General features: G+C 50.3%; 1 protein-coding gene across 1 annotated transcript in view; it reads left to right on the top strand.

The window, feature by feature from the left end:
- Window positions 1–24,026, top strand: part of map3k7cl (map3k7 C-terminal like) — a 46,781-nt gene that overhangs the window by 16,426 nt on the left and 6,329 nt on the right. Inside the window, exons 3-4 of the mRNA XM_041850273.2 lie at window positions 1,368–1,426; window positions 13,862–13,977. Of these exons, the coding sequence (XP_041706207.1) occupies window positions 1,368–1,426; window positions 13,862–13,977 (175 nt within the window). The remainder of the gene's footprint in view (window positions 1–1,367; window positions 1,427–13,861; window positions 13,978–24,026) is intronic.

Here is a 24,026-nt window from a genome sequence, read left to right as displayed (position 1 = left end):
ACTGACTGGCTGACTGGCTGACTGGCTGACTGACTGGCTGACTGGCTGACTGGCTGACTGGCTGATTGACTGGCTGACTGGCTGACTAGCTGACTGGCTGACTGACTGGCTGACTGGCTGACTGGCTGACTGGCTGACTGACTGACTGGCTGACTGGCTGACTGGCTGACTGCCTGATTGACTGGCTGACTGGCTGACTGGCTGACTGGCTGCCTGACTGGCTGACTAGCTGACTGGCTGACTGACTGGCTGACTGGCTGACTGACTGGCTGACTGGCTGACTGGCTGACTGGCTGACTGACTGACTGGCTGACTGGCTGACTGGCTGACTGGCTGATTGACTGGCTGACTAGCTGACTGCCTGATTGACTGGCTGACTGGCTGACTGGCTGACTGGCTGACTGGCTGACTGGCTGACTGGCTGACTGGCTGATTGACTGGCTGACTGGCTGACTGATAAGGAAAGCACTGTCTTTCACCTTCGGCCAGTCTCTTGGGTGTCACAGTGGAGGGAGTGGGTTAGCAGGGCTGTTATGCTCTGTAGCGATCCCTTAGGGTGTAACTAGTCTTACATACCAGGTGTAATGGTCCCTTGGGGTGTAGCTAGTCTTACATACCAGGTGTATACATTACACTGTGGTCTCTGCTATGAAATACATGTCAGGTCAACAACGCAAGCCTAGGTCCCAAATGGCTCCCCATCCCCTTGGCTCTTTTCAATTATAGTTGACTATATAGGGATTAGGGTGCCAGTTGGGATGCACCCCCAGGCTCTGTTCTGATCATCTGATCATCTCATTAACCAGTTGGGATGCACCCCCAGGCTCTGTTCTGATCATCTGATCATCTCATTAACCAGTTGGGATGCACCCCCAGGCTCTGTTCTGATCATCTGATCATCTCATTAACCAGTTGGTATACACCCCCAGGCTCTGTTCTGATCATCTGATCATCTCATTAACCAGTTGGGATGCACCCCCAGGCTCTGTTCTGATCATCTGATCATCTCATTAACCAGTTGGTATACACCCCCAGGCTCTGTTCTGATCATCTGATCATCTCATTAACCAGTTGGGACGCACCCCCAGGCTCTGTTCTGATCATCTGATCATCTCATTAACCAGTTGGGATGCACCCCCAGGCTCTGTTCTGATCATCTGATCATCTCATTAACCAGTTGGTATACACCCCCAGGCTCTGTTCTGATCATCTGATCATCTCATTAACCAGTTGGGATGCACCCCCAGGCTCTGTTCTGATCATCTGATCATCTCATTAACCAGTTGGGATGCACCCCCAGGCTCTGTTCTGATCATCTGATCATCTCATTAACCAGTTGATGCTCTTTGTCTCCTTTCTTCAATCAGAGTTAAAAGATGTGGAGGAATCGGCTCCGTCTTTCCCTGATCTGGAACACAGACTGCAGGTAATAGGAGGAGAGGAGAGGAGAGGAGAGGAGGAGGAGGAGGAGGAGGGGGGAGAAGAGGAGAAGTGAGAGGAGAGGAGGAGGAGAGGAGCAGTGAGAGGAGAGGAGGAGGAGGAGGAGGAGAGAGGAGCAGTGAGAGGATAGGAGGAGAGGAGGGGGGGGATAGGAGCAGTGAGAGGAGAGGAGGAGGAGGAGGAGGAGAGAGGAGCAGTGAGAGGAGAGGAGGAGGCGAGAGGAGGAGTGAGAGATTGAGGAGGAGGAGAGAGGAGAGAGGAGCAGTGAGAGGAGAGGAGATGAGAGAGGAGAGAGGGGCAGTGAGAGGAGAAGAGGAGAGGAGGCAGTGAGAGGAGAGGAGGAGGAGAGATGAGCATTGAGAGGAGAGGAGGAGAGTTGGAGCAATGAGATAGTTCTCATATCTATTGATAGGAGGGCTGAGAATAGCTGCTGTTGCACTGAAGGATGCAACACCCATAGCATTAGACCGAGTAGAACAGACAATATTACTATTATATAATTTATGTGCTGTGGTGAGAGTACTGAAAGGAGTGCCCAATCTCAATTCTTCCACAAAGTGCTTTGGCGCAGGGTTTTGATCCCGCTAAGGAGTAACACCACTGGTTAACACAAAACCTCTCCGAGTAGGAGCGCTGGTCCAGGATCAGTTTTGCTTTTTATATCGTAATGAATACGCTTTGTGGATCAGGGTTGGGGTCCACTTAATTTCAATTCCAGTCAACTCAGAACGTTAACCAAATTCCAATGTTCCTCTTTGAAAAGCATGTGAGAGAAATTGGATGTTCATCATACTTCCTGAATTGACTGGAATTTTTTAAATGGAAATTGACCCCAACCATATCTTGAGGATGTGGGCCCAGTCCCGTGTGGACACTGTGATGCGAAACTGCATTCATCCACTAGAGGGCGGCAGATACTAGGGCACTTTGGAGGGAAAGGGTCGATCATTGGGGTAGATGAGGTGTTGGGTGGGTTTGAGTCACAGGAGCCTGGTGGCACCTTTAATTGGGGAGGATGGTACTCGTGGTAATGGCTGGAGCGGAATCAGTGGAATGGTTTCAAAAACATCAAAACGCACGTGTTTGATGCCATTCCATTCACTCCGTTCCAGCCATTATTACGAGCCGTCCTCCCCCTCAGCAGCCTCCGAAAGGAGCCGACTGCAGATGGAAGTCGAGGAGTAAAGTTGGGGGAGGTACATAGTCAGCCAACTTCTGCTGTTTCCAGGAAACGCGACAATGGCAGACATGGCATTCGCCTTCGTTATTGCAGATGAAGTGGATGCTATCGAAATTCCACTTCTCCTACACCGAAGCTGAACATGATCAACATGGTCCAAGGAATAAATATCCCAAGCATTCACAAGACTTGTTTTTTTTTTGTATTTTAATGGTTTTCTAAAAAATATAACCAGGTAGTGATTGGATAGGCTACTAGAACGACAACGTATAGGTGTTTTTTTTTTTTGCAGCATATGGGATATGCTCTGTTGTTTTCCATTACTTCACGTCCTTGTACCTTCCTCATTATTTGTGATTGTGCAACACGGAATTGTAACAGGTGTGATTAAATGGAGTCCACAAAGATGCTTACTGTATGGCAAATGATTGATAGTCAGCATCACGACAGCCTGCAGTGTATTTATTTAATTCTCAACCTTCATGTTGCTTTCGTCAGTAAGTATGTAAAAGAACAGAATTTGATTCAATCGCATGAAGGACAAAATATTCACTGTACAGAAAATGATTAAACTACACATGTACATTAGTTCACATACTGGGTAAACAACATGAACAGGATTAAACTACATGTACACCAGTTCACATACTGGGTAAACAACATGAACAGGATTAAACTATACATGTACACCAGTTCACATACTGGGTAAACAACATGAACAGGATTAAACTATACATGTACACCAGTTCACATACTGGGTAAACAACATGAACAGGATTAAACTATACATGTACACCAGTTCACATACTGGGTAAACAACATGAACAGGATTAAACTATACATGTACACCAGTTCACATACTGGGTAAACAACATGAACAGGATTAAACTATACATGTACACCGGTTCACATACTGGGTAAACAACGTGAACAGGATTAAACTACATGTACACCAGTTCACATACTGAGTAAACAATATGCCAAGCAGTCGAATGCACTTGGTATTGAACCCACGACTGGTGTCTGGGGTACTTGGTCATTAAGGGCCGGTTTCCCGGACACAGATTAAGCCTCTAAATTGCCAGTGTAGAAATCTCCTACAATAACCCGATGTGTAGCCTATAATATGTATTCAGTTTTATTCACACTCAAAAGACAATCAACACATTTTGAATTTGTTTTGGTGACAACAATATAACAGACAAGACAAATGGTAGGCTATAACATGGGACACAGCATTACAGTAACATCGAGATAAGTACATTAGCTATATTGTCGTATGTAGGATATTTCATTCATGTATGTTAGAAATGTGGATCACATGTGGGGCCTATGTAATTGGATTGTAATGATCTGAAGATGAAGATGTATTTCAGCTCTAAATAGTCATCCACCCAAAACACATTATTATATTATTAATGATTATAAACACTGAACATGTAATGATAATAACCAATGATAGGTGGCGACATCAACCATTAATGAGCACGTGGCGCCTTTTGCTTCCAAAAAATACAGAAGAAGGTTGTCTCCCACAATGCTGTGGTTCCGACTTCCAAGTCGCAGTTGGTGAGGAGAACCGCAGACATTTCCATAACCTTTGATCACATGGTTGTTGTAAAGGTCATGCAGTCGACGTGTCGTCTCAAGTGGACAATTTTTATACCCATAATGCAACACACATTGAAAGGCGGTGAGTGAACGTGCTCCAGGTAAGGAAGTTTAGAGCGTGCTCTAGGTTGGGGAGGTATTGTGATGAGGAAGGAGCTGAGCTACCTCTGCTCTCTGTGACTCAATATGAAAGCAGAAGTCCAGATAAGATAACACAGAAAAGAGGTCAGGCTACACCAAAACAGTCTGACTAAGAACAACTCTCTGTCTTTCTGTCTATGCTTTATTTATTTATATATATATAACTTTATTTATGCCTGTATATGAGTCCTATTCCCTCACCACATGATCCCTCTTCTCAACACACAGACACACTAGCCCAGTGTTTCCCAACTCCAGTCCTCCAGTCCCCCAACAGCCCAACTCCAGTCCTCCTGTACCCCCCAACAGCCCAAATCCAGTCCTCCTATACCCCAACAGCCCAACTCCAGTCCTCCAGTCCCCCCAACAGCCCAACTCCAGTCCTCCTATACCCCAACAGCCCAACTCCAGTCCTCCAGTCCCCCAACAGCCCAACTCCAGTCCTCCAGTCCCCCAACAGCCCAACTCCAGTCCTCAGTCCCCCAACAGCCCAACTCCAGTCCTCCAGTCCCCCAACAGCCCCAACTCCAGTCCTCCAGTCCCCCAACAGCCCAACTCCAGTCCTCCAGTCCCCCAACAGCCCAACTCCAGTCCTCCAGTCCCCCAACAGCCCAACTCCAGTCCTCCAGTCCCCCCAACAGCCCAACTCCAGTCCTCCAGTCCCCCCAACAGCCCAACTCCAGTCCTCCAGTACCCCAACAGTACACATTGTTGTTGTAGCCCTGGAGGACAAACTCACCTGATTCAACTCATTGAGGGCTTGATGACAAGTTGACAAGTTGAATCACGTGTGCTGTTGGGGGTACTGGAGGAGTTGGGCTGTTGGGGGGACTGGAGGAGTTGGGCTGTTGGGGGTACTGGAGGAGTTGGGCTGTTGGGGGGACTGGAGGAGTTGGGCTGTTGGGGGTACTGGAGGAGTTGGGCTGTTGGGGGGACTGGAGGAGTTGGGCTGTTGGGGGACTGGAGGACTGGAGTTGGGCTGTTGGGGGACTGGGAGTTGGGCTGTTGGGGGGACTGGAGGAGTTGGGCTGTTGGGGGACTGGAGGACTGGAGTTGGGCTGTTGGGGGGACTGGAGGAGTTGGGCTGTTGGGGGGACTGGAGGACTGGAGTTGGGCTGTTGGGGGACTGCAGTTGGGCTGTTGGGGGACTGGAGGACTGGAGTTGGGCTGTTGGGGGACTGGAGGACTGGAGTTGGGCTGTTGGGGGGACTGGAGGAGTTGGGCTGTTGGGGGGACTGGAGGACTGGAGTTGGGCTGTTGGGGGGACTGGAGGAGTTGGGCTGTTGGGGGACTGGAGGACTGGAGTTGGGCTGTTGGGGGACTGGAGGAGTTGGGCTGTTGGGGGACTGGAGGACTGGAGTTGGGCTGTTGGGGACTGGAGGAGTTGGGCTGTTGGGGGACTGGAGGACTGGAGTTTGGCTGTTGGGGGACTGGAGGACTGGAGTTGGGCTGTTGGGGGACTGGAGGACTGCAGTTGGGCTGTTGGGGGACTGGAGGACTGGAGTTGGGCTGTTGGGGGGACTGGAGGACTGGAGTTGGGCTGTTGGGGGACTGGAGGACTGGAGATGGGCTGTTGGGGTATTGGAGGACTGGAGTTGGGCTGTTGGGGGACTGGAGGACTGGAGTTGGGCTGTTGGGGTATAGGAGGACTGGAGTTGGGCTGTTGGGGGACTGGAGGACTGGAGTTGGGCTGTTGGGGGACTGGAGGAGTTGGGCTGTTGGGGGGACTGGAGGACTGGAGTTGGGCTGTTGGGGGACTGGAGTTTGGCTGTTGGGGGGACTGGAGGACTGGAGTTGGGCTGTTGGAGATACTGGAGGAGTTGGGCTGTTGGGGGGACTGGAGGAGTTGGGCTGTTGGGGGGACTGGAGGACTGGAGTTGGGCTGTTGGGGGGACTGGAGGACTGGAGTTGGGCTGTTGGGGGGACTGGAGGACTGGAGTTGGGCTGATGGGGGGACTGGAGGACTGGAGTTGGGCTGTTGGGGTACTGGAGGACTGGAGTTGGGCTGTTGGGGGTATAGGAGGACTGGAGTTGGGCTGTTGGGGGACTGGAGGACTGGAGTTGGGCTGTTGGGGGGACTGGAGGACTGGAGTTGGGCTGTTGGGGGACTGGAGTTTGGCTGTTGGGGGACTGGAGGACTGGAGTTGGGCTGTTGGGGGACTGGAGGACTGGAGTTGGGCTGTTGGAGGGACTGGAGGACTGGAGTTGGGCTGTTGGGGGGACTGGAGTTTGGCTGTTGGGGGACTGGAGGACTGGAGTTGGGCTGTTGGGGGGACTGGAGGACTGGAGTTGGGCTGTTGGTGGGACTGGAGGACTGGAGTTGGGCTGTTGGGTAGACTGGAGGACTGGAGTTGGGCTGTTGGGGGGACTGGAGTTTGGCTGTTGGGGGGACTGGAGGACTGGAGTTGGGCTGTTGGGGGGACTGGAGGACTGGAGTTGGGCTGTTGGGGGGACTGGAGGACTGGAGTTGGGCTGTTGGGTAGACTGGAGGACTGGAGTTGGGCTGTTGGGGGACTGGAGGACTAGAGTTGGGCTGTTGGGGGGACTGGAGGACTGGAGTTGGGCTGTTGGGGGGACTGGAGGACTGGAGTTGGGCTGTTGGGGGACTGGAGGACTGGAGTTGGGCTGTTGGGGGGACTGGAGGACTGGAATTGGGCTGTTGGGGTACTGGAGGACTGCAGTTGGGCTGTTGGGGTATAGGAGGACTGGAGTTGGGCTGTTGGGGGGACTGGAGGACTGGAGTTGGGCTGTTGGGGTATAGGAGGACTGGAGTTGGGCTGTTGGGTAGACTGGAGGACTGGAGTTGGGCTGTTGGGGTACTGGAGGACTGCAGTTGGGCTGTTGGGGTATAGGAGGACAGGAGTTGGGCTGTTGGGGGACTGGAGGACTGGAGTTGGGCTGTTGGGGGACTGGAGGACTGGAGTTGGGCTGTTGGGGGACTGGAGGACTGGAGTTGGGCTGTTGGGGGACTGGAGGACTGGAGTTGGGCTGTTGGGGGTACTGGAGGACTGGAGTTGGGCTGTTGGGGACTGGAGGACTGGAGTTGGGCTGTTGAGGACTGGAGGACTGGAGTTGGGCTGTTGGGGACTGGAGGACTGTGTTTGGGCTGTTGGGGGACTGGAGGACTGGAGTTGGGCTGTTGGGGTACTGGAGGACTGGAGTTGGGCTGTTGGGGTATAGGAGGACAGGAGTTGGGCTGTTGGGGGACTGGAGGACTGGAGTTGGGCTGTTGGGGGACTGGAGGACTGGAGTTGGGCTGTTGGGGGGACTGGAGGACTGGAGTTGGGCTGTTGGGGTATAGGAGGACTGGAGTTGGGCTGTTGGGGGGACTGGAGGACTGGAGTTGGGCTGTTGGGGTATAGGAGGACTGGAGTTGGGCTGTTGGGGGGACTGGAGGACTGGAGTTGGGCTGTTGGGGGGACTGGAGGAGTTGGGCTGTTGGGGGGACTGGAGGACTGGAGTTGGGCTGTTGGGGGACTGGAGGACTGGAGTTGGGCTGTTGGGGGACTGGAGTTTGGCTGTTGGGGGACTGGAGGACTGGAGTTGGGCTGTTGGAGATACTGGAGGAGTTGGGCTGTTGGGGGGACTGGAGGAGTTGGGCTGTTGGGGGACTGGAGGACTGGAGTTGGGCTGTTGGGGGACTGGAAGACTGGAGTTGGGCTGATGGGGGACTGGAGGACTGGAGTTGGGCTGTTGGGGTACTGGAGGACTAGAGTTGGGCTGTTGGGGGTATAGGAGGACTGGAGTTGGGCTGTTGGGGACTGGAGGACTGGAGTTGGACTGTTGGGGGACTGGAGGACTGGAGTTGGGCTGTTGGGGGACTGGAGTTTGGCTGTTGGGGGACTGGAGGACTGGAGTTGGGCTGTTGGGGGACTGGAGGACTGGAGTTGGGCTGTTGGAGGGACTGGAGGACTGGAGTTGGGCTGTTGGGGGACTGGAGTTTGGCTGTTGGGGGACTGGAGGACTGGAGTTGGGCTGTTGGGGGACTGGAGGACTGGAGTTGGGCTGTTGGTGGGACTGGAGGACTGGAGTTGGGCTGTTGGGTAGACTGGAGGACTGGAGTTGGGCTGTTGGGGGGACTGGAGTTTGGCTGTTGGGGGGACTGGAGTTTAGCTGTTGGGGGACTGGAGGACTGGAGTTGGGCTGTTGGGGGACTGGAGGACTGGAGTTGGGCTGTTGGAGGGACTGGAGGACTGGAGTTGGGCTGTTGGGGGACTGGAGTTTGGCTGTTGGGGGACTGGAGGACTGGAGTTGGGCTGTTGGGGAACTGGAGGACTGGAGTTGGGCTGTTGGGGGACTGGAGGACTGGAGTTGGGCTGTTGGGTAGACTGGAGGACTGGAGTTGGGCTGTTGGGGGGACTGGAGTTTGGCTGTTGGGGGGACTGGAGGACTGGAGTTGGGCTGTTGGGGGACTGGAGGACTGGAGTTGGGCTGTTGGGGGGACTGGAGGACTGGAGTTGGGCTGTTGGGTAGACTGGAGGACTGGAGTTGGGCTGTTGGGGGGACTGGAGGACTGGAGTTGGGCTGTTGGGGGACTGGAGGACTGGAGTTGGGCTGTTGGGGGACTGGAGGACTGGAGTTGGGCTGTTGGGGGGACTGGAGGACTGGAGTTGGGCTGTTGGAGGACTGGAGGACTGCAGTTGGGCTGTTGGGGTATAGGAGGACAGGAGTTGGGCTGTTGGGGGACTGGAGGACTGGAGTTGGGCTGTTGGGGGACTGGAGGACTGGAGTTGGGCTGTTGGGGGACTGGAGGACTGGAGTTGGGCTGTTGGGGGACTGGAGGACTGGAGTTGGGCTGTTGGAGGACTGGAGGACTGCAGTTGGGCTGTTGGGGTATAGGAGGACAGGAGTTGGGCTGTTGGGGGACTGGAGGACTGGAGTTGGGCTGTTGGGGGGACTGGAGTTTAGCTGTTGGGGGGACTGGAGGACTGGAGTTGGGCTGTTGGGGGGACTGGAGGACTGGAGTTGGGCTGTTGGAGGGACTGGAGGACTGGAGTTGGGCTGTTGGGGGGACTGGAGTTTAGCTGTTGGGGGGACTGGAGGACTGGAGTTGGGCTGTTGGGGGGACTGGAGGACTGGAGTTGGGCTGTTGGAGGGACTGGAGGACTGGAGTTGGGCTGTTGGGGGACTGGAGTTTGGCTGTTGGGGGACTGGAGGACTGGAGTTGGGCTGTTGGGGGAACTGGAGGACTGGAGTTGGGCTGTTGGGGGACTGGAGGACTGGAGTTGGGCTGTTGGGTAGACTGGAGGACTGGAGTTGGGCTGTTGGGGGACTGGAGTTTGGCTGTTGGGGGACTGGAGGACTGGAGTTGGGCTGTTGGGGGACTGGAGGACTGGAGTTGGGCTGTTGGGGGACTGGAGGACTGGAGTTGGGCTGTTGGGTAGACTGGAGGACTGGAGTTGGGCTGTTGGGGGACTGGAGGACTGGAGTTGGGCTGTTGGGGGACTGGAGGACTGGAGTTGGGCTGTTGGGGGACTGGAGGACTGGAGTTGGGCTGTTGGGGGACTGGAGGACTGGAGTTGGGCTGTTGGAGGACTGGAGGACTGCAGTTGGGCTGTTGGGGTATAGGAGGACAGGAGTTGGGCTGTTGGGGGACTGGAGGACTGGAGTTGGGCTGTTGGGGGGACTGGAGGACTGGAGTTGGGCTGTTGGGGGGACTGGAGGACTGGAGTTGGGCTGTTGGGGGACTGGAGGACTGGAGTTGGGCTGTTGGAGGACTGGAGGACTGCAGTTGGGCTGTTGGGGTATAGGAGGACAGGAGTTGGGCTGTTGGGGGACTGGAGGACTGGAGTTGGGCTGTTGGGGGGACTGGAGGACTGGAGTTGGGCTGTTGGGGTATAGGAGGACTGGAGTTGGGCTGATGGGGGGACTGGAGGACTGGAGTTGGGCTGTTGGGGTACTGGAGGACTGGAGTTGGGCTGTTGGGGGTATAGGAGGACTGGAGTTGGGCTGTTGGGGGACTGGAGGACTGGAGTTGGACTGTTGGGGGGACTGGAGGACTGGAGTTGGGCTGTTGGGGGACTGGAGTTTGGCTGTTGGTGGGACTGGAGGACTGGAGTTGGGCTGTTGGGGGGACTGGAGGACTGGAGTTGGGCTGTTGGGGTATAGGAGGACTGGAGTTGGGCTGTTGGGGGACTGGAGGACTGGAGTTGGGCTGTTGGGGGACTGGAGGACTGGAGTTGGGCTGTTAGGGTATAGGAGGACTGGAGTTGGGCTGTTGGGGGACTGGAGGACTGGAGTTGGGCTGTTGGGGGACTGGAGGACTGGAGTTGGGCTGTTGGGGGACTGGAGGACTGGAGTTGGGCTGTTGGGGGACTGGAGGACTGGAGTTGGGCTGTTGGGGGGACTGGAGGAGTTGGGCTGTTGGGGTACTGGAGGACTGGAGTTGGGCTGTTGGGGTATAGGAGGACTGGAGTTGGGCTGTTGGGGGACTGGAGGACTGGAGTTGGGCTGTTGGGGTACTGGAGGAGTTGGGCTGTTGGGGGGACTGGAGGACTGGAGTTGGGCTGTTGGGGGGACTGGAGTTGGGCTGTTGGGGTATAGGAGGACTGGAGTTGGGCTGTTGGGGGACTGGAGGACTGGAGTTGGGCTGTTGGGGGACTGGAGGACTGGAGTTGGGCTGTTGGGGGACTGGAGGACTGGAGTTGGGCTGTTGGGGGGACTGGAGGACTGGAGTTGGGCTGTTGGGGTACTGGAGGACTGGAGTTGGGCTGTTGGCGTATAGGAGGACTGGAGTTGGAATGTTGGGGGACTGGAGGACTGGATTTGGGCTGTTGGGGGACTGGAGGACTGGAGTTGGGCTGTTGGGGGACTGGAGGACTGGAGTTGGGCTGTTGGGGGGACTGGAGGACTGGAGTTGGGCTGTTGGGGTATAGGAGGACTGGAGTTGGGCTGTTGGGGTATAGGAGGACTGGAGTTGGGCTGTTGGGGGGACTGGAGGACTGGAGTTGGGCTGTTGGGGGACTGGAGGACTGGAGTTGGGCTGTTGGGGTATAGGAGGACTGGAGTTGGGCTGTTGGGGGGACTGGAGGACTGGAGTTGGGCTGTTGGGGGACTGGAGGACTGGAGTTGGGCTGTTGGGGGGACTGGAGGACTGGAGTTGGGCTGTTGGGGGTACTGGAGGACTGGAGTTGGGCTGTTGGCGTATAGGAGGACTGGAGTTGGGCTGTTGGGGGACTGGAGGACTGGATTTGGGCTGTTGGGGACTGGAGGACTGGAGTTGGGCTGTTGGGGGACTGGAGGACTGGAGTTGGGCTGTTGGGGTATAGGAGGACTGGAGTTGGGCTGTTGGGGTATAGGAGGACTGGAGTTGGGCTGTTGGGGGACTGGAGGACTGGAGTTGGGCTGTTGGGGGGACTGGAGGACTGGAGTTGGGCTGTTGGGGTATAGGAGGACTGGAGTTGGGCTGTTGGGGTATAGGAGGACTGGAGTTGGGCTGTTGGGGGGACTGGAGGACTGGAGTTGGGCTGTTGGGGGGACTGGAGGACTGGAGTTGGGCTGTTGGGGTATAGGAGGACTGGAGTTGGGCTGTTGGGGGGACTGGAGGACTGGAGTTGGGCTGTTGGGGGACTGGAGGACTGGAGTTGGGCTGTTGGGGGACTGGAGGACTGGAGTTGGGCTGTTGGGGTATAGGAGGACTGGAGTTGGGCTGTTGGGGGGACTGGAGGACTGGAGTACTGGAGTTGGGCTGTTGGGTGGACTGGAGGACTGGAGTTGGGCTGTTGGGGGACTGGAGGACTGGAGTTGGGCTGTTGGGGGACTGGAGGACTGGAGTTCGGCTGTTGGGGGACTGGAGGACTGGAGTTGGGCTGTTGGGGGGACTGGAGGACTGGAGTTGGGCTGTTGGGGGGACTGGAGGACTGGAGTTGGGCTGTTGGGGGACTGGAGGACTGGAGTTGGGCTGTTGGGGGGACTGGAGTTGGGAAACACTGCTGTAGCCGGTGCCTCCCTTGTGTGTCACTGATGAGAGAGTCAGTCTGAGTCTCTTTATTGTGTGATAGGTGTGTTAACATGATCTTATCCGTTCCCTTCTAGCTTGTTTTAGAGTTAGGATGGGTTAGGGTTAGGGTGGGTTAGGGTTAGGAGGGGTTAGGGTTAGGGTTAGGGTGGGTTAGGAGGGGTTAGGGTTAGGGTGGGTTAGGGTTAGGGTGGGTTAGGGTTAGGAGGGGTTAGGAGGGGTTAGGGTGGGTTAGGATGGGTTAGGGTTAGGAGGGGTTAGGGTGAGTTAGGGTTAAGATGGGTTAGGGTGGGTTAGGGTTAAGATTGGTTGGGGTGGGTTAGGGTGGGTTAGGGTTAGGGTGGGTTAGGAGGGGTTAGGGTCAGTTAGGATGGGTTAGGACGGGTTAGGGTGGGTTATGGTGGGTAAGGAGGGGTTAGGGTCAGGATGGGTTAGGGTTAGGACGGGTTAGGGTGGGTTAGGGTTAAGATGGGTTAGGATGGGTTAGGGTGGGTTAGGGTTAATATGGGTTAGGGTTAGGGTTAGTGTGGGTTAGGGTTAAGATGGGTTAGGACGGTTAGGGTGGGTTAGGATGGGTTAGGGTTAAGATGGGTTAGGGTTAGGGTGGGTTAGGGTGGGTTAGGGTTAGGAGGGGTTAGGGTTAGGGTGGGTTAGGGTTAGGAGGGGTTAGGGTGGGTTAGGGGTGGGTTAGGATGGGTTAGGGTTAGGATGGGTTAGGGTTAGGTTGGGTTAGGGTTAGGATGGGTTAGGAGGGTTAGTGGTTAGGGTTAGGGTTAGGGTGGGTTAGGGTTGGGATGGGTTAGGGTTGGGATGGGTTAGTGTTAGGAGGGGTTAGTGTTAGGGTGGGTTAGGGCTGGGATGGGTTAGGGTGGGTTAGGGTGAGTTAGGGTGGGTTAGGGTTAAGATGGGTTAGGGTTAGGGTGGGTTAGGGTTAAGATGGGTTAGGGGTTAAGATGGGTTAGGGTTAGGGTGGGTTAGGGTGGGTTAGGGTTAAGATGGGTTAGGGTTAAGGTGGGTTAGGGTTAGGGTGGGTCAGGGTTAAGATGGGTTAGGGTTAGGGTGGGTTAGGGTGGGTTAGGGTGAGTTAGGGTGGGTTAGGGTTAAGATGGGTTAGGGTTAGGGTGGGTTAGGGTTAAGATGGGTTAGGGTTAAGATGGGTTAGGGTTAGGGTGGGTTAGGGTTAAGATGGGTTAGGGTTAAGGTGGGTTAGGGTTAGGGTGGGTTAGGGTTAAGGTGGGTTAGGGTTAAGATGGGTTAGGGTTAGGGTGGGTTAGGGTGGGTTAGGGTTAAGATGGGTTAGGGTTAGGGTGGGTTAGGGTTAAGGTGGGTTAGGGTTAAGATGGGTTAGGGTTAAGATGGGTTAGGGTTAGGGTGGGTTAGGGTTAAGATGGGTTAGGGTTAGGGTGGGTTAGGGTTAAGATGGGTTAGGGTTAAGATGGGTTAGGGTTAGGGTGGGTTAGGGTTAAGGTGGGTTAGGGTTAAGATGGGTTAGGGTTAAGATGTGTTACATGATCTTATCTGTTCCCCTCTAGCCAGTGCCTCCCTGCTCCTCTCTGAGAGAGTCAGTCCAGGTTTACAGGGACCACTGTATGATGGCCAAGGAGTTCCACCAGGTCAAACACCAGATCTCGCTGCTAGAGAACCGCAAGTAAGTCACCGTCAGTACAACTTTACTGATCACGTAAGTCACACATACATTTCTGCCGACCCCACCCCATCCCAAATGTAATGACACAACCTTAAAATCTGTAAATTTAGGTTTTTAGATTGACAAATACGCTTCAATTCACATTGTCCTCTTTCCGATCAAAATTAAGAGAACAAATGAATACATTTACACAATAAATTTGTATTTTTCAAATGATCTTTCTCAAAAAAGTATGTGTATTGTCCCATACTAAACTCTGTAGTCTTATTTTCTTTAATCATTTTTAAACGTGGCGACCCGGCCTGTAATGGTCCAGGTTGGAATACCACTGCTGCACAGGGAGAGTTGAATGGGTGTGGTTTATGGTTTAGTGGGCTACAGTAGCACTAGCTATTGAGGTACATATTACCGGTGCTGTAATCCAGGACATTGAGGTACATATTACTGGTGCTGTAATCCAGGACATTGAGGTACATATTACTGGTGCTGTAATCCAGGACATTGAGGTACATATTACCGGTGCTGTAATCCAGGACATTGAGGTACATATTACTGGTGCTGTAATCCAGGACATTGAGGTGCATATTACCGGTGCTGTAATCCAGGACATTGAGGTACATATTACCGGTGCTGTAATCCAGGACATTGAGGTACATATTACCTGTGCTGTAATCCAGGACATTGAGGTACATATTACTGGTGCTGTAATCCAGGACATTGAGGTACATATTACCGGTGCTGTAATCCAGGACATTGAGGTGCATATTACCGGTGCTGTAATCCAGGACATTGAGGTACATATTACTGGTGCTGTAATCCAGGACATTGAGGTACATATTACCGGTGCTGTAATCCAGGACATTGAGGTACATATTACTGGTGCTGTAATCCAGGACATTGAGGTACATATTACCGGTGCTGTAATCCAGGACATTGAGATACATATTACTGGTGCTGTAATCCAGGACATTGAGGTACATATTACTGGTGCTGTAATCCAGGACATTGAGATACATATTACTGGTGCTGTAATCCAGGACATTGAGGTACATATTACCGGTGCTGTAATCCAGGACATTGAGGTACATATTACTGGTGCTGTAATCCAGGACATTGAGCAAGGCCCTTTATACCTCTTCTTGACTGTGTCCAGCTCCCTAATCAACGAAATCAAAGCTAGACCGTCAGGGAGCATCGCAAATTCTCAAAATGATGTGCGAAAATTCCTTCTCCACTCTGAAGAACGTGTTCAGTGAACACGTGTTACATCAACAAAAAGCCTAGTTTGTCCAGCTGGCATTTGAGAGGGACATGAGAAATAAATGTAGCCATGAAAGAGAATGGAATCAGAACATTCTCATGAGGTTCAGCACAGCATGGAGGAGGCTGCAACAAAATGGTAATGTACAACCCTTATGGTCCTGGCCACCGTGCCAGAATTATTAATTTGTTGGTTTTCCCTCATGTAAACATACTGCTTGTTTGGCTGATTTCTGAATGTAATCTCTAGTTTAAGGCCTTTGCTTTTAATTTACATACATTAAATGTACGTCATTTAGCAGACGCTCTTATCCAGAGCGACTTACAGTTAGTGCATACATTATTCTTTTATTTTTATTTTTTCATACTGGCCCCCCGTGGGAAACGAACCCACAACCCTGGCGTTGCAAACGCCATGCTCTACCAACTGAGCTACCTCCCTGCCGGCCATTCCCTCCCCTACCCTGGACGACGCTGGGCCAATTGTGCGCCGCCCCATTGGTCTCCCAGTTGCGGCCGGCTACAGCAGAGCCTGGATTCGAACCAGGATCTCTAGTGGCACAGCTAGCACTGCGATGCAGTGCCTTAGACCACTGTGCCACTCGGGAGAACATCAATGCATCTTTTAGATTTATCTGTGATTCTTAATGTCATCGCTTGCCTTTGCGGATTATAATTGCTCTTGATCGATATACAGCTTTGCGTTGTTTGACGGGTATAGGGACCACGACTATGCAACCAATTGGTTGTGCTCTGAGGTGGTGCTGAAATTGGCAGGTGTATCTAATGTAATCCTTTCATCACGCTGACTGGTGACTGGCCTTCTGTCCTAAATCGATGGTTACGTGTGTGTGCTGTTTTAACATCCTTAAGAGTCTATTGACGCACCCGCGAATCAATCTAAGTAACATTGTAAAATAAATAACCATCAAAAGCCGTCAGTTTAAAAACTAGAGATATTTTTTTTGCACGGGCTGCGTCTCAATCTGCATCTCAATCCACCTCATGCCTTCTGCATCTGTGGTGGAAGGTGGCCGAGCTACAGATGTGTTTGCCAGACCAGGAGACATCCCGAAAATTGGTCTTCTCACAAAAACCGTCTGTAGCGTCCGATCGGGTGGCCTAGAAACTATAGGCCCTTTTCACGTGACGTCAGACAACTTCCGTTCTGCCGCGATGCAGGTTATGTTTACATCCGGTGTCGCTTAGGAACGCTTAGCTAGTAGCACATCATTATGGAGTTCACCCAGTCCCTTTCACATCTGCCACCAATACGACTTAACGACGTAGAACGACTTGCTGACAAGTGGTCCCTTACTTCAAGATCGAAGCTTGATAAAGGCTACAAGTTCTTCGTTGAAGGTTACCTGTTTGATTATGAAGGTACGTGTTTATCTTTATTTAGCTTAAATTAGCCCTATGCTAGCGAAGGTTATGAGCTGACGAGTTTCTGTTTTGCAGCCAGGAGAAGGACGGCAGGCATAGTCGTGATCGTTTGTCACTGCAGGCAAAGCACCCTCTGTGCTGTCAGGCATCTCATGATCAGAATCATCCAGGACAGCAACACCAAGACGCTTTCTTGCTCGCTGGTAAACTGACTCCCGAGCTTGTGAGCCGCCTCCTATATGTGTGAAATTAACCATATGCTTGTCATGATACATTTTGGTAATCACTTTTCAGTCCCTAAAATGACAAAATGTAGCAGCTATATTGCATCAGGATTAAATTATTAAACATTTTGTACAAGTAATATATTATTGGATTACAGTAGTATTACGTTTAACGCTGTCTACCTATCCTTACCCCAATCATTACAGTGGAATCTAGACGGCACTGATCCCTGTTTAATACGGATCCGTCCACTGGCCGATGTGTATCTATCCTCAGGGGGAAAGTGCTGACTGCAAACAAAGGTGCTCCCACGAAGAATCTTAAAACTTGGTCCCTCATCTCTCCTGATCGCCCTCACCCAACGGGCACGTATTTCTCCATCAACAGGGAAATCGTGAAAACTCAGATACGGGAATTTCTGTTTGTTGTTTGAACAAAATGGTACACTGCAATAGCATCTTCTCGAAGATTGTGCCATGCTTCGGTGTTGGATGGGATACTGTTGCGATACAGACACCGGGAGAAAAGAAACAGCTAAATTAACATTCAGCTTTGACCAGGAATCAATATTTATCTAGCTATCATGCACAACAGTATTTGAATAGGTGAGTTACTATACATTCATGAATAAACTAACTGCCTAACAAAGGGTTAGATAGCTAGCTAAGTAAACTTGTTACATTACAGCCAGGCAGCAATGTAACGCTACCTTTAACGTTATCGGTATCTGGTACTAAGTTGTTGTTAGCTAACGTTAGCCCACTTTTAAGTAACTAAGGCAGTGAACAATTATGAATTAACAATAACGTTAGCAAGTTACAAACCATTGCATATACGTAAACATTATTACTCTTAACTTTACTAATTTAACTTAAACGTACCTTTTGGAATTTCTTCAAGTAGCTAGCTTGCTAGTTAGTGGTCAACAGTTGTATTTTCGTTGAGAAGTCTCAGGTTACGGGCGAACGGAAGTGAAGTTAACCTGCTACGCGGAAAGGCGGAAGTTAGATGACGTCATCGTGAAAAGGGCCTATTATGACCAACCCACTCTATGGAACGTGGGAGACTCTCGCGATGATGTTCTCCATTTTGCTCTATGTCACAAGTGTCAAGGGGACTCCTCTGAAGTCGGTAACGCTGATGTGCCAACTTCCTGGTCTGTAGCGTCCGAACCGTTTGAGCTACAAACTAACATGAAGCCCCTGTGGAAAAGGGGGAGACCGCTCACGAATACGATGATGTTCTCCATTTTGCTCTACGAAAACAAAACAAACAAAAAACATCCTGAGCTTTCTTACAGTATATATTGGCTCCCTCAGTTGTGTAAAAATAAAAACATAGCTACAAAGAGAGGACCATTAAGCCACCAATAAGCCATCCATCCTCAACAGCTTCCTCCTGTAGGCCAACATGATGTTCTGCAGAATGTACGAGTTCCACCTGGCCACCACATTCAGCAGCGTCTTTTTGACCATCACATGAACTATCGCCTGCACATTAAGAATGGATGCCTTTTCTGTTCACATAGTTGAACTCGTTTTGGGATGCCGCTTTTATGTCGATGTGGGGGACCGTCTATTGCTCCGTTCGTATTTGGGAACCCATTGATGGCAAAGAAACCCCTCTTGACTTCAACCTGCTGTGCGATGGTGTATGGAAATTGTATGTTACAGTTAGTTTTGCATCTAAAACGTTGGCTCATCGAGGGATGTGAGATGCCGATCCGCAAGCTTCCGCTTGTGGATAGCACTTGGATGTGCACAGGAATGGCATGCGTTTGCTTTTTTAAAAGTACGTCTTAAATCCTAGCAAAAATCCTATGAGATTGGTTTTGGGAAATTATATCTGATGAGCTAATCTGTACTTGCGGCAAAAAAAAGTCCCAACTGTCTCTAAAAACGCGCTCTCTGCGAAATGCAGCTTGCGCCAAATCTTCCAACAAGAGCAAGATCATCCATCTCTCATTCGATTTCCCATTACCTCAGTCCTTTATAATATTTACACAATGGTTTCACTTTCATACACGCCTATAATTTAATTTAATTTATTTTATATGGATTATCGTAACAAATGCACTGATGTGGTCAAATTACATATAGCCTGTCGAGATGTTGCATGAATTCACAATGGGAATACAATTAAATCGACAAATAATGTAATTATTACTCTCAGAATGTCCGACATTTTCAACATATATTTTCCCCATGCTACACTCGACAAGCAGTTAGTTCCCTTATTCCACCACTTGACACTGTGCCATACACAGTACATCTATGCACACTCAAGCAAAGTTCAAATTGATACAGCTCGCGCATGTTTTACGCTGCTCATTGCGTATAGTGTCACAAAATTCGACAGAAACGTAGCCTATAGTTCTAATGATCGAAGTTTGAGCTATGAAGCCTGTAAGGATCTTTGACAGTGTTGCTCATCCTGTCAGCTGATCAGGGTGTGTGTCGGTAGGCACAAAGTATGTGTAGGTCTACTGCAGCTATGGTCGGCAGGTAGCTTAGTGGTTAAGAGCGTTGTGCCAGTAACTGAAAGGTCGCTGGTTCTAATCCCCGAGCCGACTAGGTGAAAAATGTGTCGATGTGCCCCTGAGCAAGGCACTTAAGCCTAATTGCTCCTGTGAGTCGCTCTGGATAAGAGTGTCTACTAAAATGTAAAAAAAAAAATCAGATACAGTTGTAGGACCTATATCTTTCTTGTGTTATTACATAAAGCGACGGTTGTTGTGTATGGTTGCATTTCAGATAAATTTTTGTAGATATGAACAGTAGTAGGACCAATGAGTGTACAAAACATTAGGAACACCTTCCTAATAATGAGTTGCACCCCCCTTTTGCCTTCAGCCTCAATTCGTCAGGGCATGGACTCTACAAGGTGTCGAAAGCGTTGCACAGGCATGCTGGCCCATGTTGACTCCAATGCTTCCCACAGTTGTGTCAAGTTGGCTGGATGTCCTTTGGGTGGTGGACCATTCTTGATACACACGAGAAACTGTTGTGTGTGAAAAACCCAGCAGCGTTGAAGTTCTTGACACAAACCGGTGCGCCTGGCACCAACTACCATACCCCGTTCAAAGACACTTAAATATTTTTAAGTCTTGCCCATTCACCCTCTGAATGGCACACATACACAATCCATGTCTCAATTGTCTCAAAAATCCTTCTTTAACCTGTCTCCTCCCCCTGACTGAAGTGGATTTAACAAGTGACATCAATAAAGGATCATAGCTTTCACCTGGATTCACCTGGTCAGTCTACGTCATGGAAAGAGCAGGTGTTCCTAATGTTTAGTCCACTCAGTGTCCCTAATGTTTAGTCCACTCAGTGTCCCTAATGTTTAGTCCACTCAGTGTTCCTAATGTTTAGTCCACTCAGTGTCCCTAATGTTTAGTCCACTCAGTGTTCCTAATGTTTAGTCCACTCAGTGTTCCTAATGTTTAGTCCACTCAGTGTACCTAATGTTTAGTCCACTCAGTGTTCCTAATGTTTAGTCCACTCAGTGTTCCTAATGTTTAGTCCACTCAGTGTCCCTAATGTTTAGTCCACTCAGTGTACCTAATGTTTAGTCCACTCAGTGTCCCTAATGTTTAGTCCACTCAGTGTACCTAATGTTTAGTCCACTCAGTGTACCTAATGTTTAGTCCACTCAGTGTCCCTAATGTTTAGTCCACTCAGTGTCCCTAATGTTTAGTCCACTCAGTGTCCCTAATGTTTAGTCCACTCAGTGTTCCTAATGTTTAGTCCACTCAGTGTCCCTAATGTTTAGTCCACTCAGTGTCCCTAATGTTTAGTCCACTCAGTGTTCCTAATGTTTAGTCCACTCAGTGTACCTAATGTTTAGTCCACTCAGTGTCCCTAATGTTTAGTCCACTCAGTGTCCCTAATGTTTAGTCCACTCAGTGTACCTAATGTTTAGTCCACTCAGTGTCCCTAATGTTTAGTCCACTCAGTGTCCCTAACGTTTAGTCCACTCAGTGTTCCTAATGTTTAGTCCACTCAGTGTCCCTAATGTTTAGTCCACTCAGTGTACCTAATGTTTAGTCCACTCAGTGTCCCTAATGTTTAGTCCACTCAGTGTCCCTAATGTTTAGTCCACTCAGTGTACCTAATGTTTAGTCCACTCAGTGTTCCTAATGTTTAGTCCACTCAGTGTACCTAATGTTTAGTCCACTCAGTGTTCCTAATGTTTAGTCCACTCAGTGTTCCTAATGTTTAGTCCACTCAGTGTTCCTAATGTTTAGTCCACTCAGTGTTCCTAATGTTTAGTCCACTCAGTGTACCTAATGTTTAGTCCACTCAGTGTTCCTAATGTTTAGTCCACTCAGTGTACCTAATGTTTAGTCCACTCAGTGTACCTAATGTTTAGTCCACTCAGTGTACCTTGTGTTATTAGAGCTCTAAAGCAATATGAGTTGAGCCCCCCCCCCCCCCCCCACCGCATAGATTTAAAATGCCCCCTGAAGACGGCCTGTCACACACACATACACACACACACACACACACACACACATACACACACACACACACATCCTGGAGTCAGGCCAGTCCATCCCTTTACAGCAGCTGTGATGTGTCTTAGCAGGGGATTGTCAGGAACAAGGTTGCTACCCACCACCCCTTTACACAAACACGCACACACACACACACACACACACACACACACACACACACACACACACACACGTTCCACAGTGGATGACAGACAGGGGGTCTCCTTACAAAGTCGTCATGCTGCCTTCCACACTGTTACATGCATCTGAATTAATTTAAAGTATTTTATACGTTGTATTACACCGGGCTGAACTACACTCCCAATGTACATTTACATTTTACATTTTAGTCATTTAGCAGACGCTCTTATCCAGAGCGACTTACAGTTAGTGAATGCATACATTTTTATTGTATTTTATAACAAGATACTAGGTCTAACCTGCTGTGAGATGACTGCTCCTCACCAAAGGGGCGTGACAAAGTTTTTCGGAAAGCTCTGGGAATTGAGCTTTGAAATCCGTTCAAAGTTAAGATTAGAATTTTGATTACAACATAGGGTTTTAGTTGTCTTTGACGGAATAGCCTACAATGTTTTTTCAGCTCAGATTTACTCACGGCTCAACGGCTGCAGGACAGGAGAGAAGAAAGAATATAGGATTATATTCACTACATCACCAGCAGTATGTGGACACCTGCTCGTCCAACATCTCCTTCCAAGATAATGGGCATTAATATGGAGTTGGTCCCCCCCTTTGCTGCTATAACAGCCTCCACTCTTCTGGGAAGTCTTTCCGCTAGATGTTGGAATATTGCTGCAAGTGCATTAGTGAGGTCAGGCACTGATGTTGGGCGATTAGGCCTGGCTCGCAGTCGGCGTTCCAATTCATCCCAAAGGGTGTTCGATGGGGTTGAGGTCAGGGCTCTGTGCAGGCCAGTCAAGTTCTTCCACACCGATCTCGACAAACCATTTCTGTATGGACCTCGCTTTGTGCCCGGGGGTATTGTCATGCTGAAACAGGAAAGGGCCTTCCCCAAACCGTTGCCACAAAGATGGAAGCACAGAATCGTCTAGAATGTGATTGTATGTTGTAGCGTTAAGATTTCCCTTCATTGGAACTAAGGGGCCTAGACCGAATCATGAAAAACAGCCCCAGACCATTATTCCTCCTCCACCAAGCTTTACAGTTGGCACTATGCATTGGGGCAGGTAGCATTCTCCTGGCATCCACCAAACCCAGATTCGTCCGTCGGACTGCCAGATGGTGAAGCGCAATTCATCACTCCAGAGAACACTTTTCCACTGGTCCAGAGTCCAATGGCGGCAAGCTTTACACCACTCCAGCCGACGCTTGGCATTGCGCATGGTGATCTTAGGCTTGTGTGTGGCAGCTCGGCCATGGAAACCCATTTCATGAAGCTCCTGATGAACAGTTCTTGTGCTGAAGTTGCTTCCAGAGGCAGTTTGGAACTCAGTAGTGAGTGTTGCAACTGAGGACAGACTATTTTTACGTGCTACGCGCTTTAACGCTTCGGCGGTCCCGTTCTGTGAGCTTGTGTGGCCTACCACTTCAGCCGTTGTTGTTGCTCCTAGACGTTTTCACTTCACAATAACAGCACTTACAGTTGACCAGGGCAGCTCAAATGACTTAGGCTGGGTAAAGTTGCCCCTAGACGAATAACGTTGTACGACCAATCACCGGAGGACGGGAAGATGGCGGAAGTGGTTGATGAGTTCGAATTAAGCAGAGCGTCGAGTAAATTTGGGGAAGACGAATGTTCTGAATGGACTACAGTAGAATGAAAAACAGGAACAAAAAAGGAAATTGTCCAAAATTGGAGTGGAGGAAACGTGTGTAAATGATAATGATTCGCTTCTTGTTCGGGTGCGTTTCCTGAGTAAGGACGCATATGTGGGAAACCCGTTTGAGGTGTCAAATGGTGAAGTATGCAAAGTGAAGTCTGTCACAGAGTGGTGTTATTCTGATTAATTGGATTTCTGAAGAGATTCCAGTGGGCCTCAAAAGAATCCGGACAACAGAAGTGTTTTGTTTTTATGAACATCGGAGTGGAGCACCCGTCAAAGGAGACATCTCAGGGGTGACGACCGATGTTCCGGTTGAATACCTGAAGTGAATTCCTGGTGTGGTTGGTGCCCGGTGTCTGACCCGCTGGGTGAATGTAGAAAAAGAAGAAAGTCTGTCAGCCCTGTTGTTTTTTTTGTTGATAAAGAGCAATTACCTGAATGTGAAGCGTGTGAAGCTTGGTTATGTAAGATACGCCATAATATATTTCGTCCCCAAATCACTGCAGTGTAAGAATTGTAAAGGATTTGGCAATGTTTCAAGTGTATGCAGACAAACAGAGCATACTGAAGAACGGTGTGTAGAAGGACGACGGTGTTGCGATTGTAATGGGGATCATGATCCCGAGTTCCTGTAGTGCCCTGTAAGGGTGAAGGAGATTGAGGTGGCAAAAGTTAGAGCGGTCACTCGAATCTCCTACGCGGAAGCGATTTTAAAATAATTGAGAAAACAAGTGATGCTAGTGAAGAGATGGTAGTGGATACTCCACAGCCTGTAGTAAATGTCTGCTGCCAGTCAAAAGATACCCTGTGTGTTAAAAATATGGATTTAGTTGCGTTCATTGCCACAGTTATAAACTGTACAGCACAAGTCTCAA

This window comes from Coregonus clupeaformis, chromosome 27 (assembly GCF_020615455.1).
Source record: "Coregonus clupeaformis isolate EN_2021a chromosome 27, ASM2061545v1, whole genome shotgun sequence".
NCBI classification, from domain to species: domain Eukaryota; kingdom Metazoa; phylum Chordata; class Actinopteri; order Salmoniformes; family Salmonidae; genus Coregonus; species Coregonus clupeaformis.
This window is presented reverse-complemented; position numbering and strand designations above follow the sequence as displayed.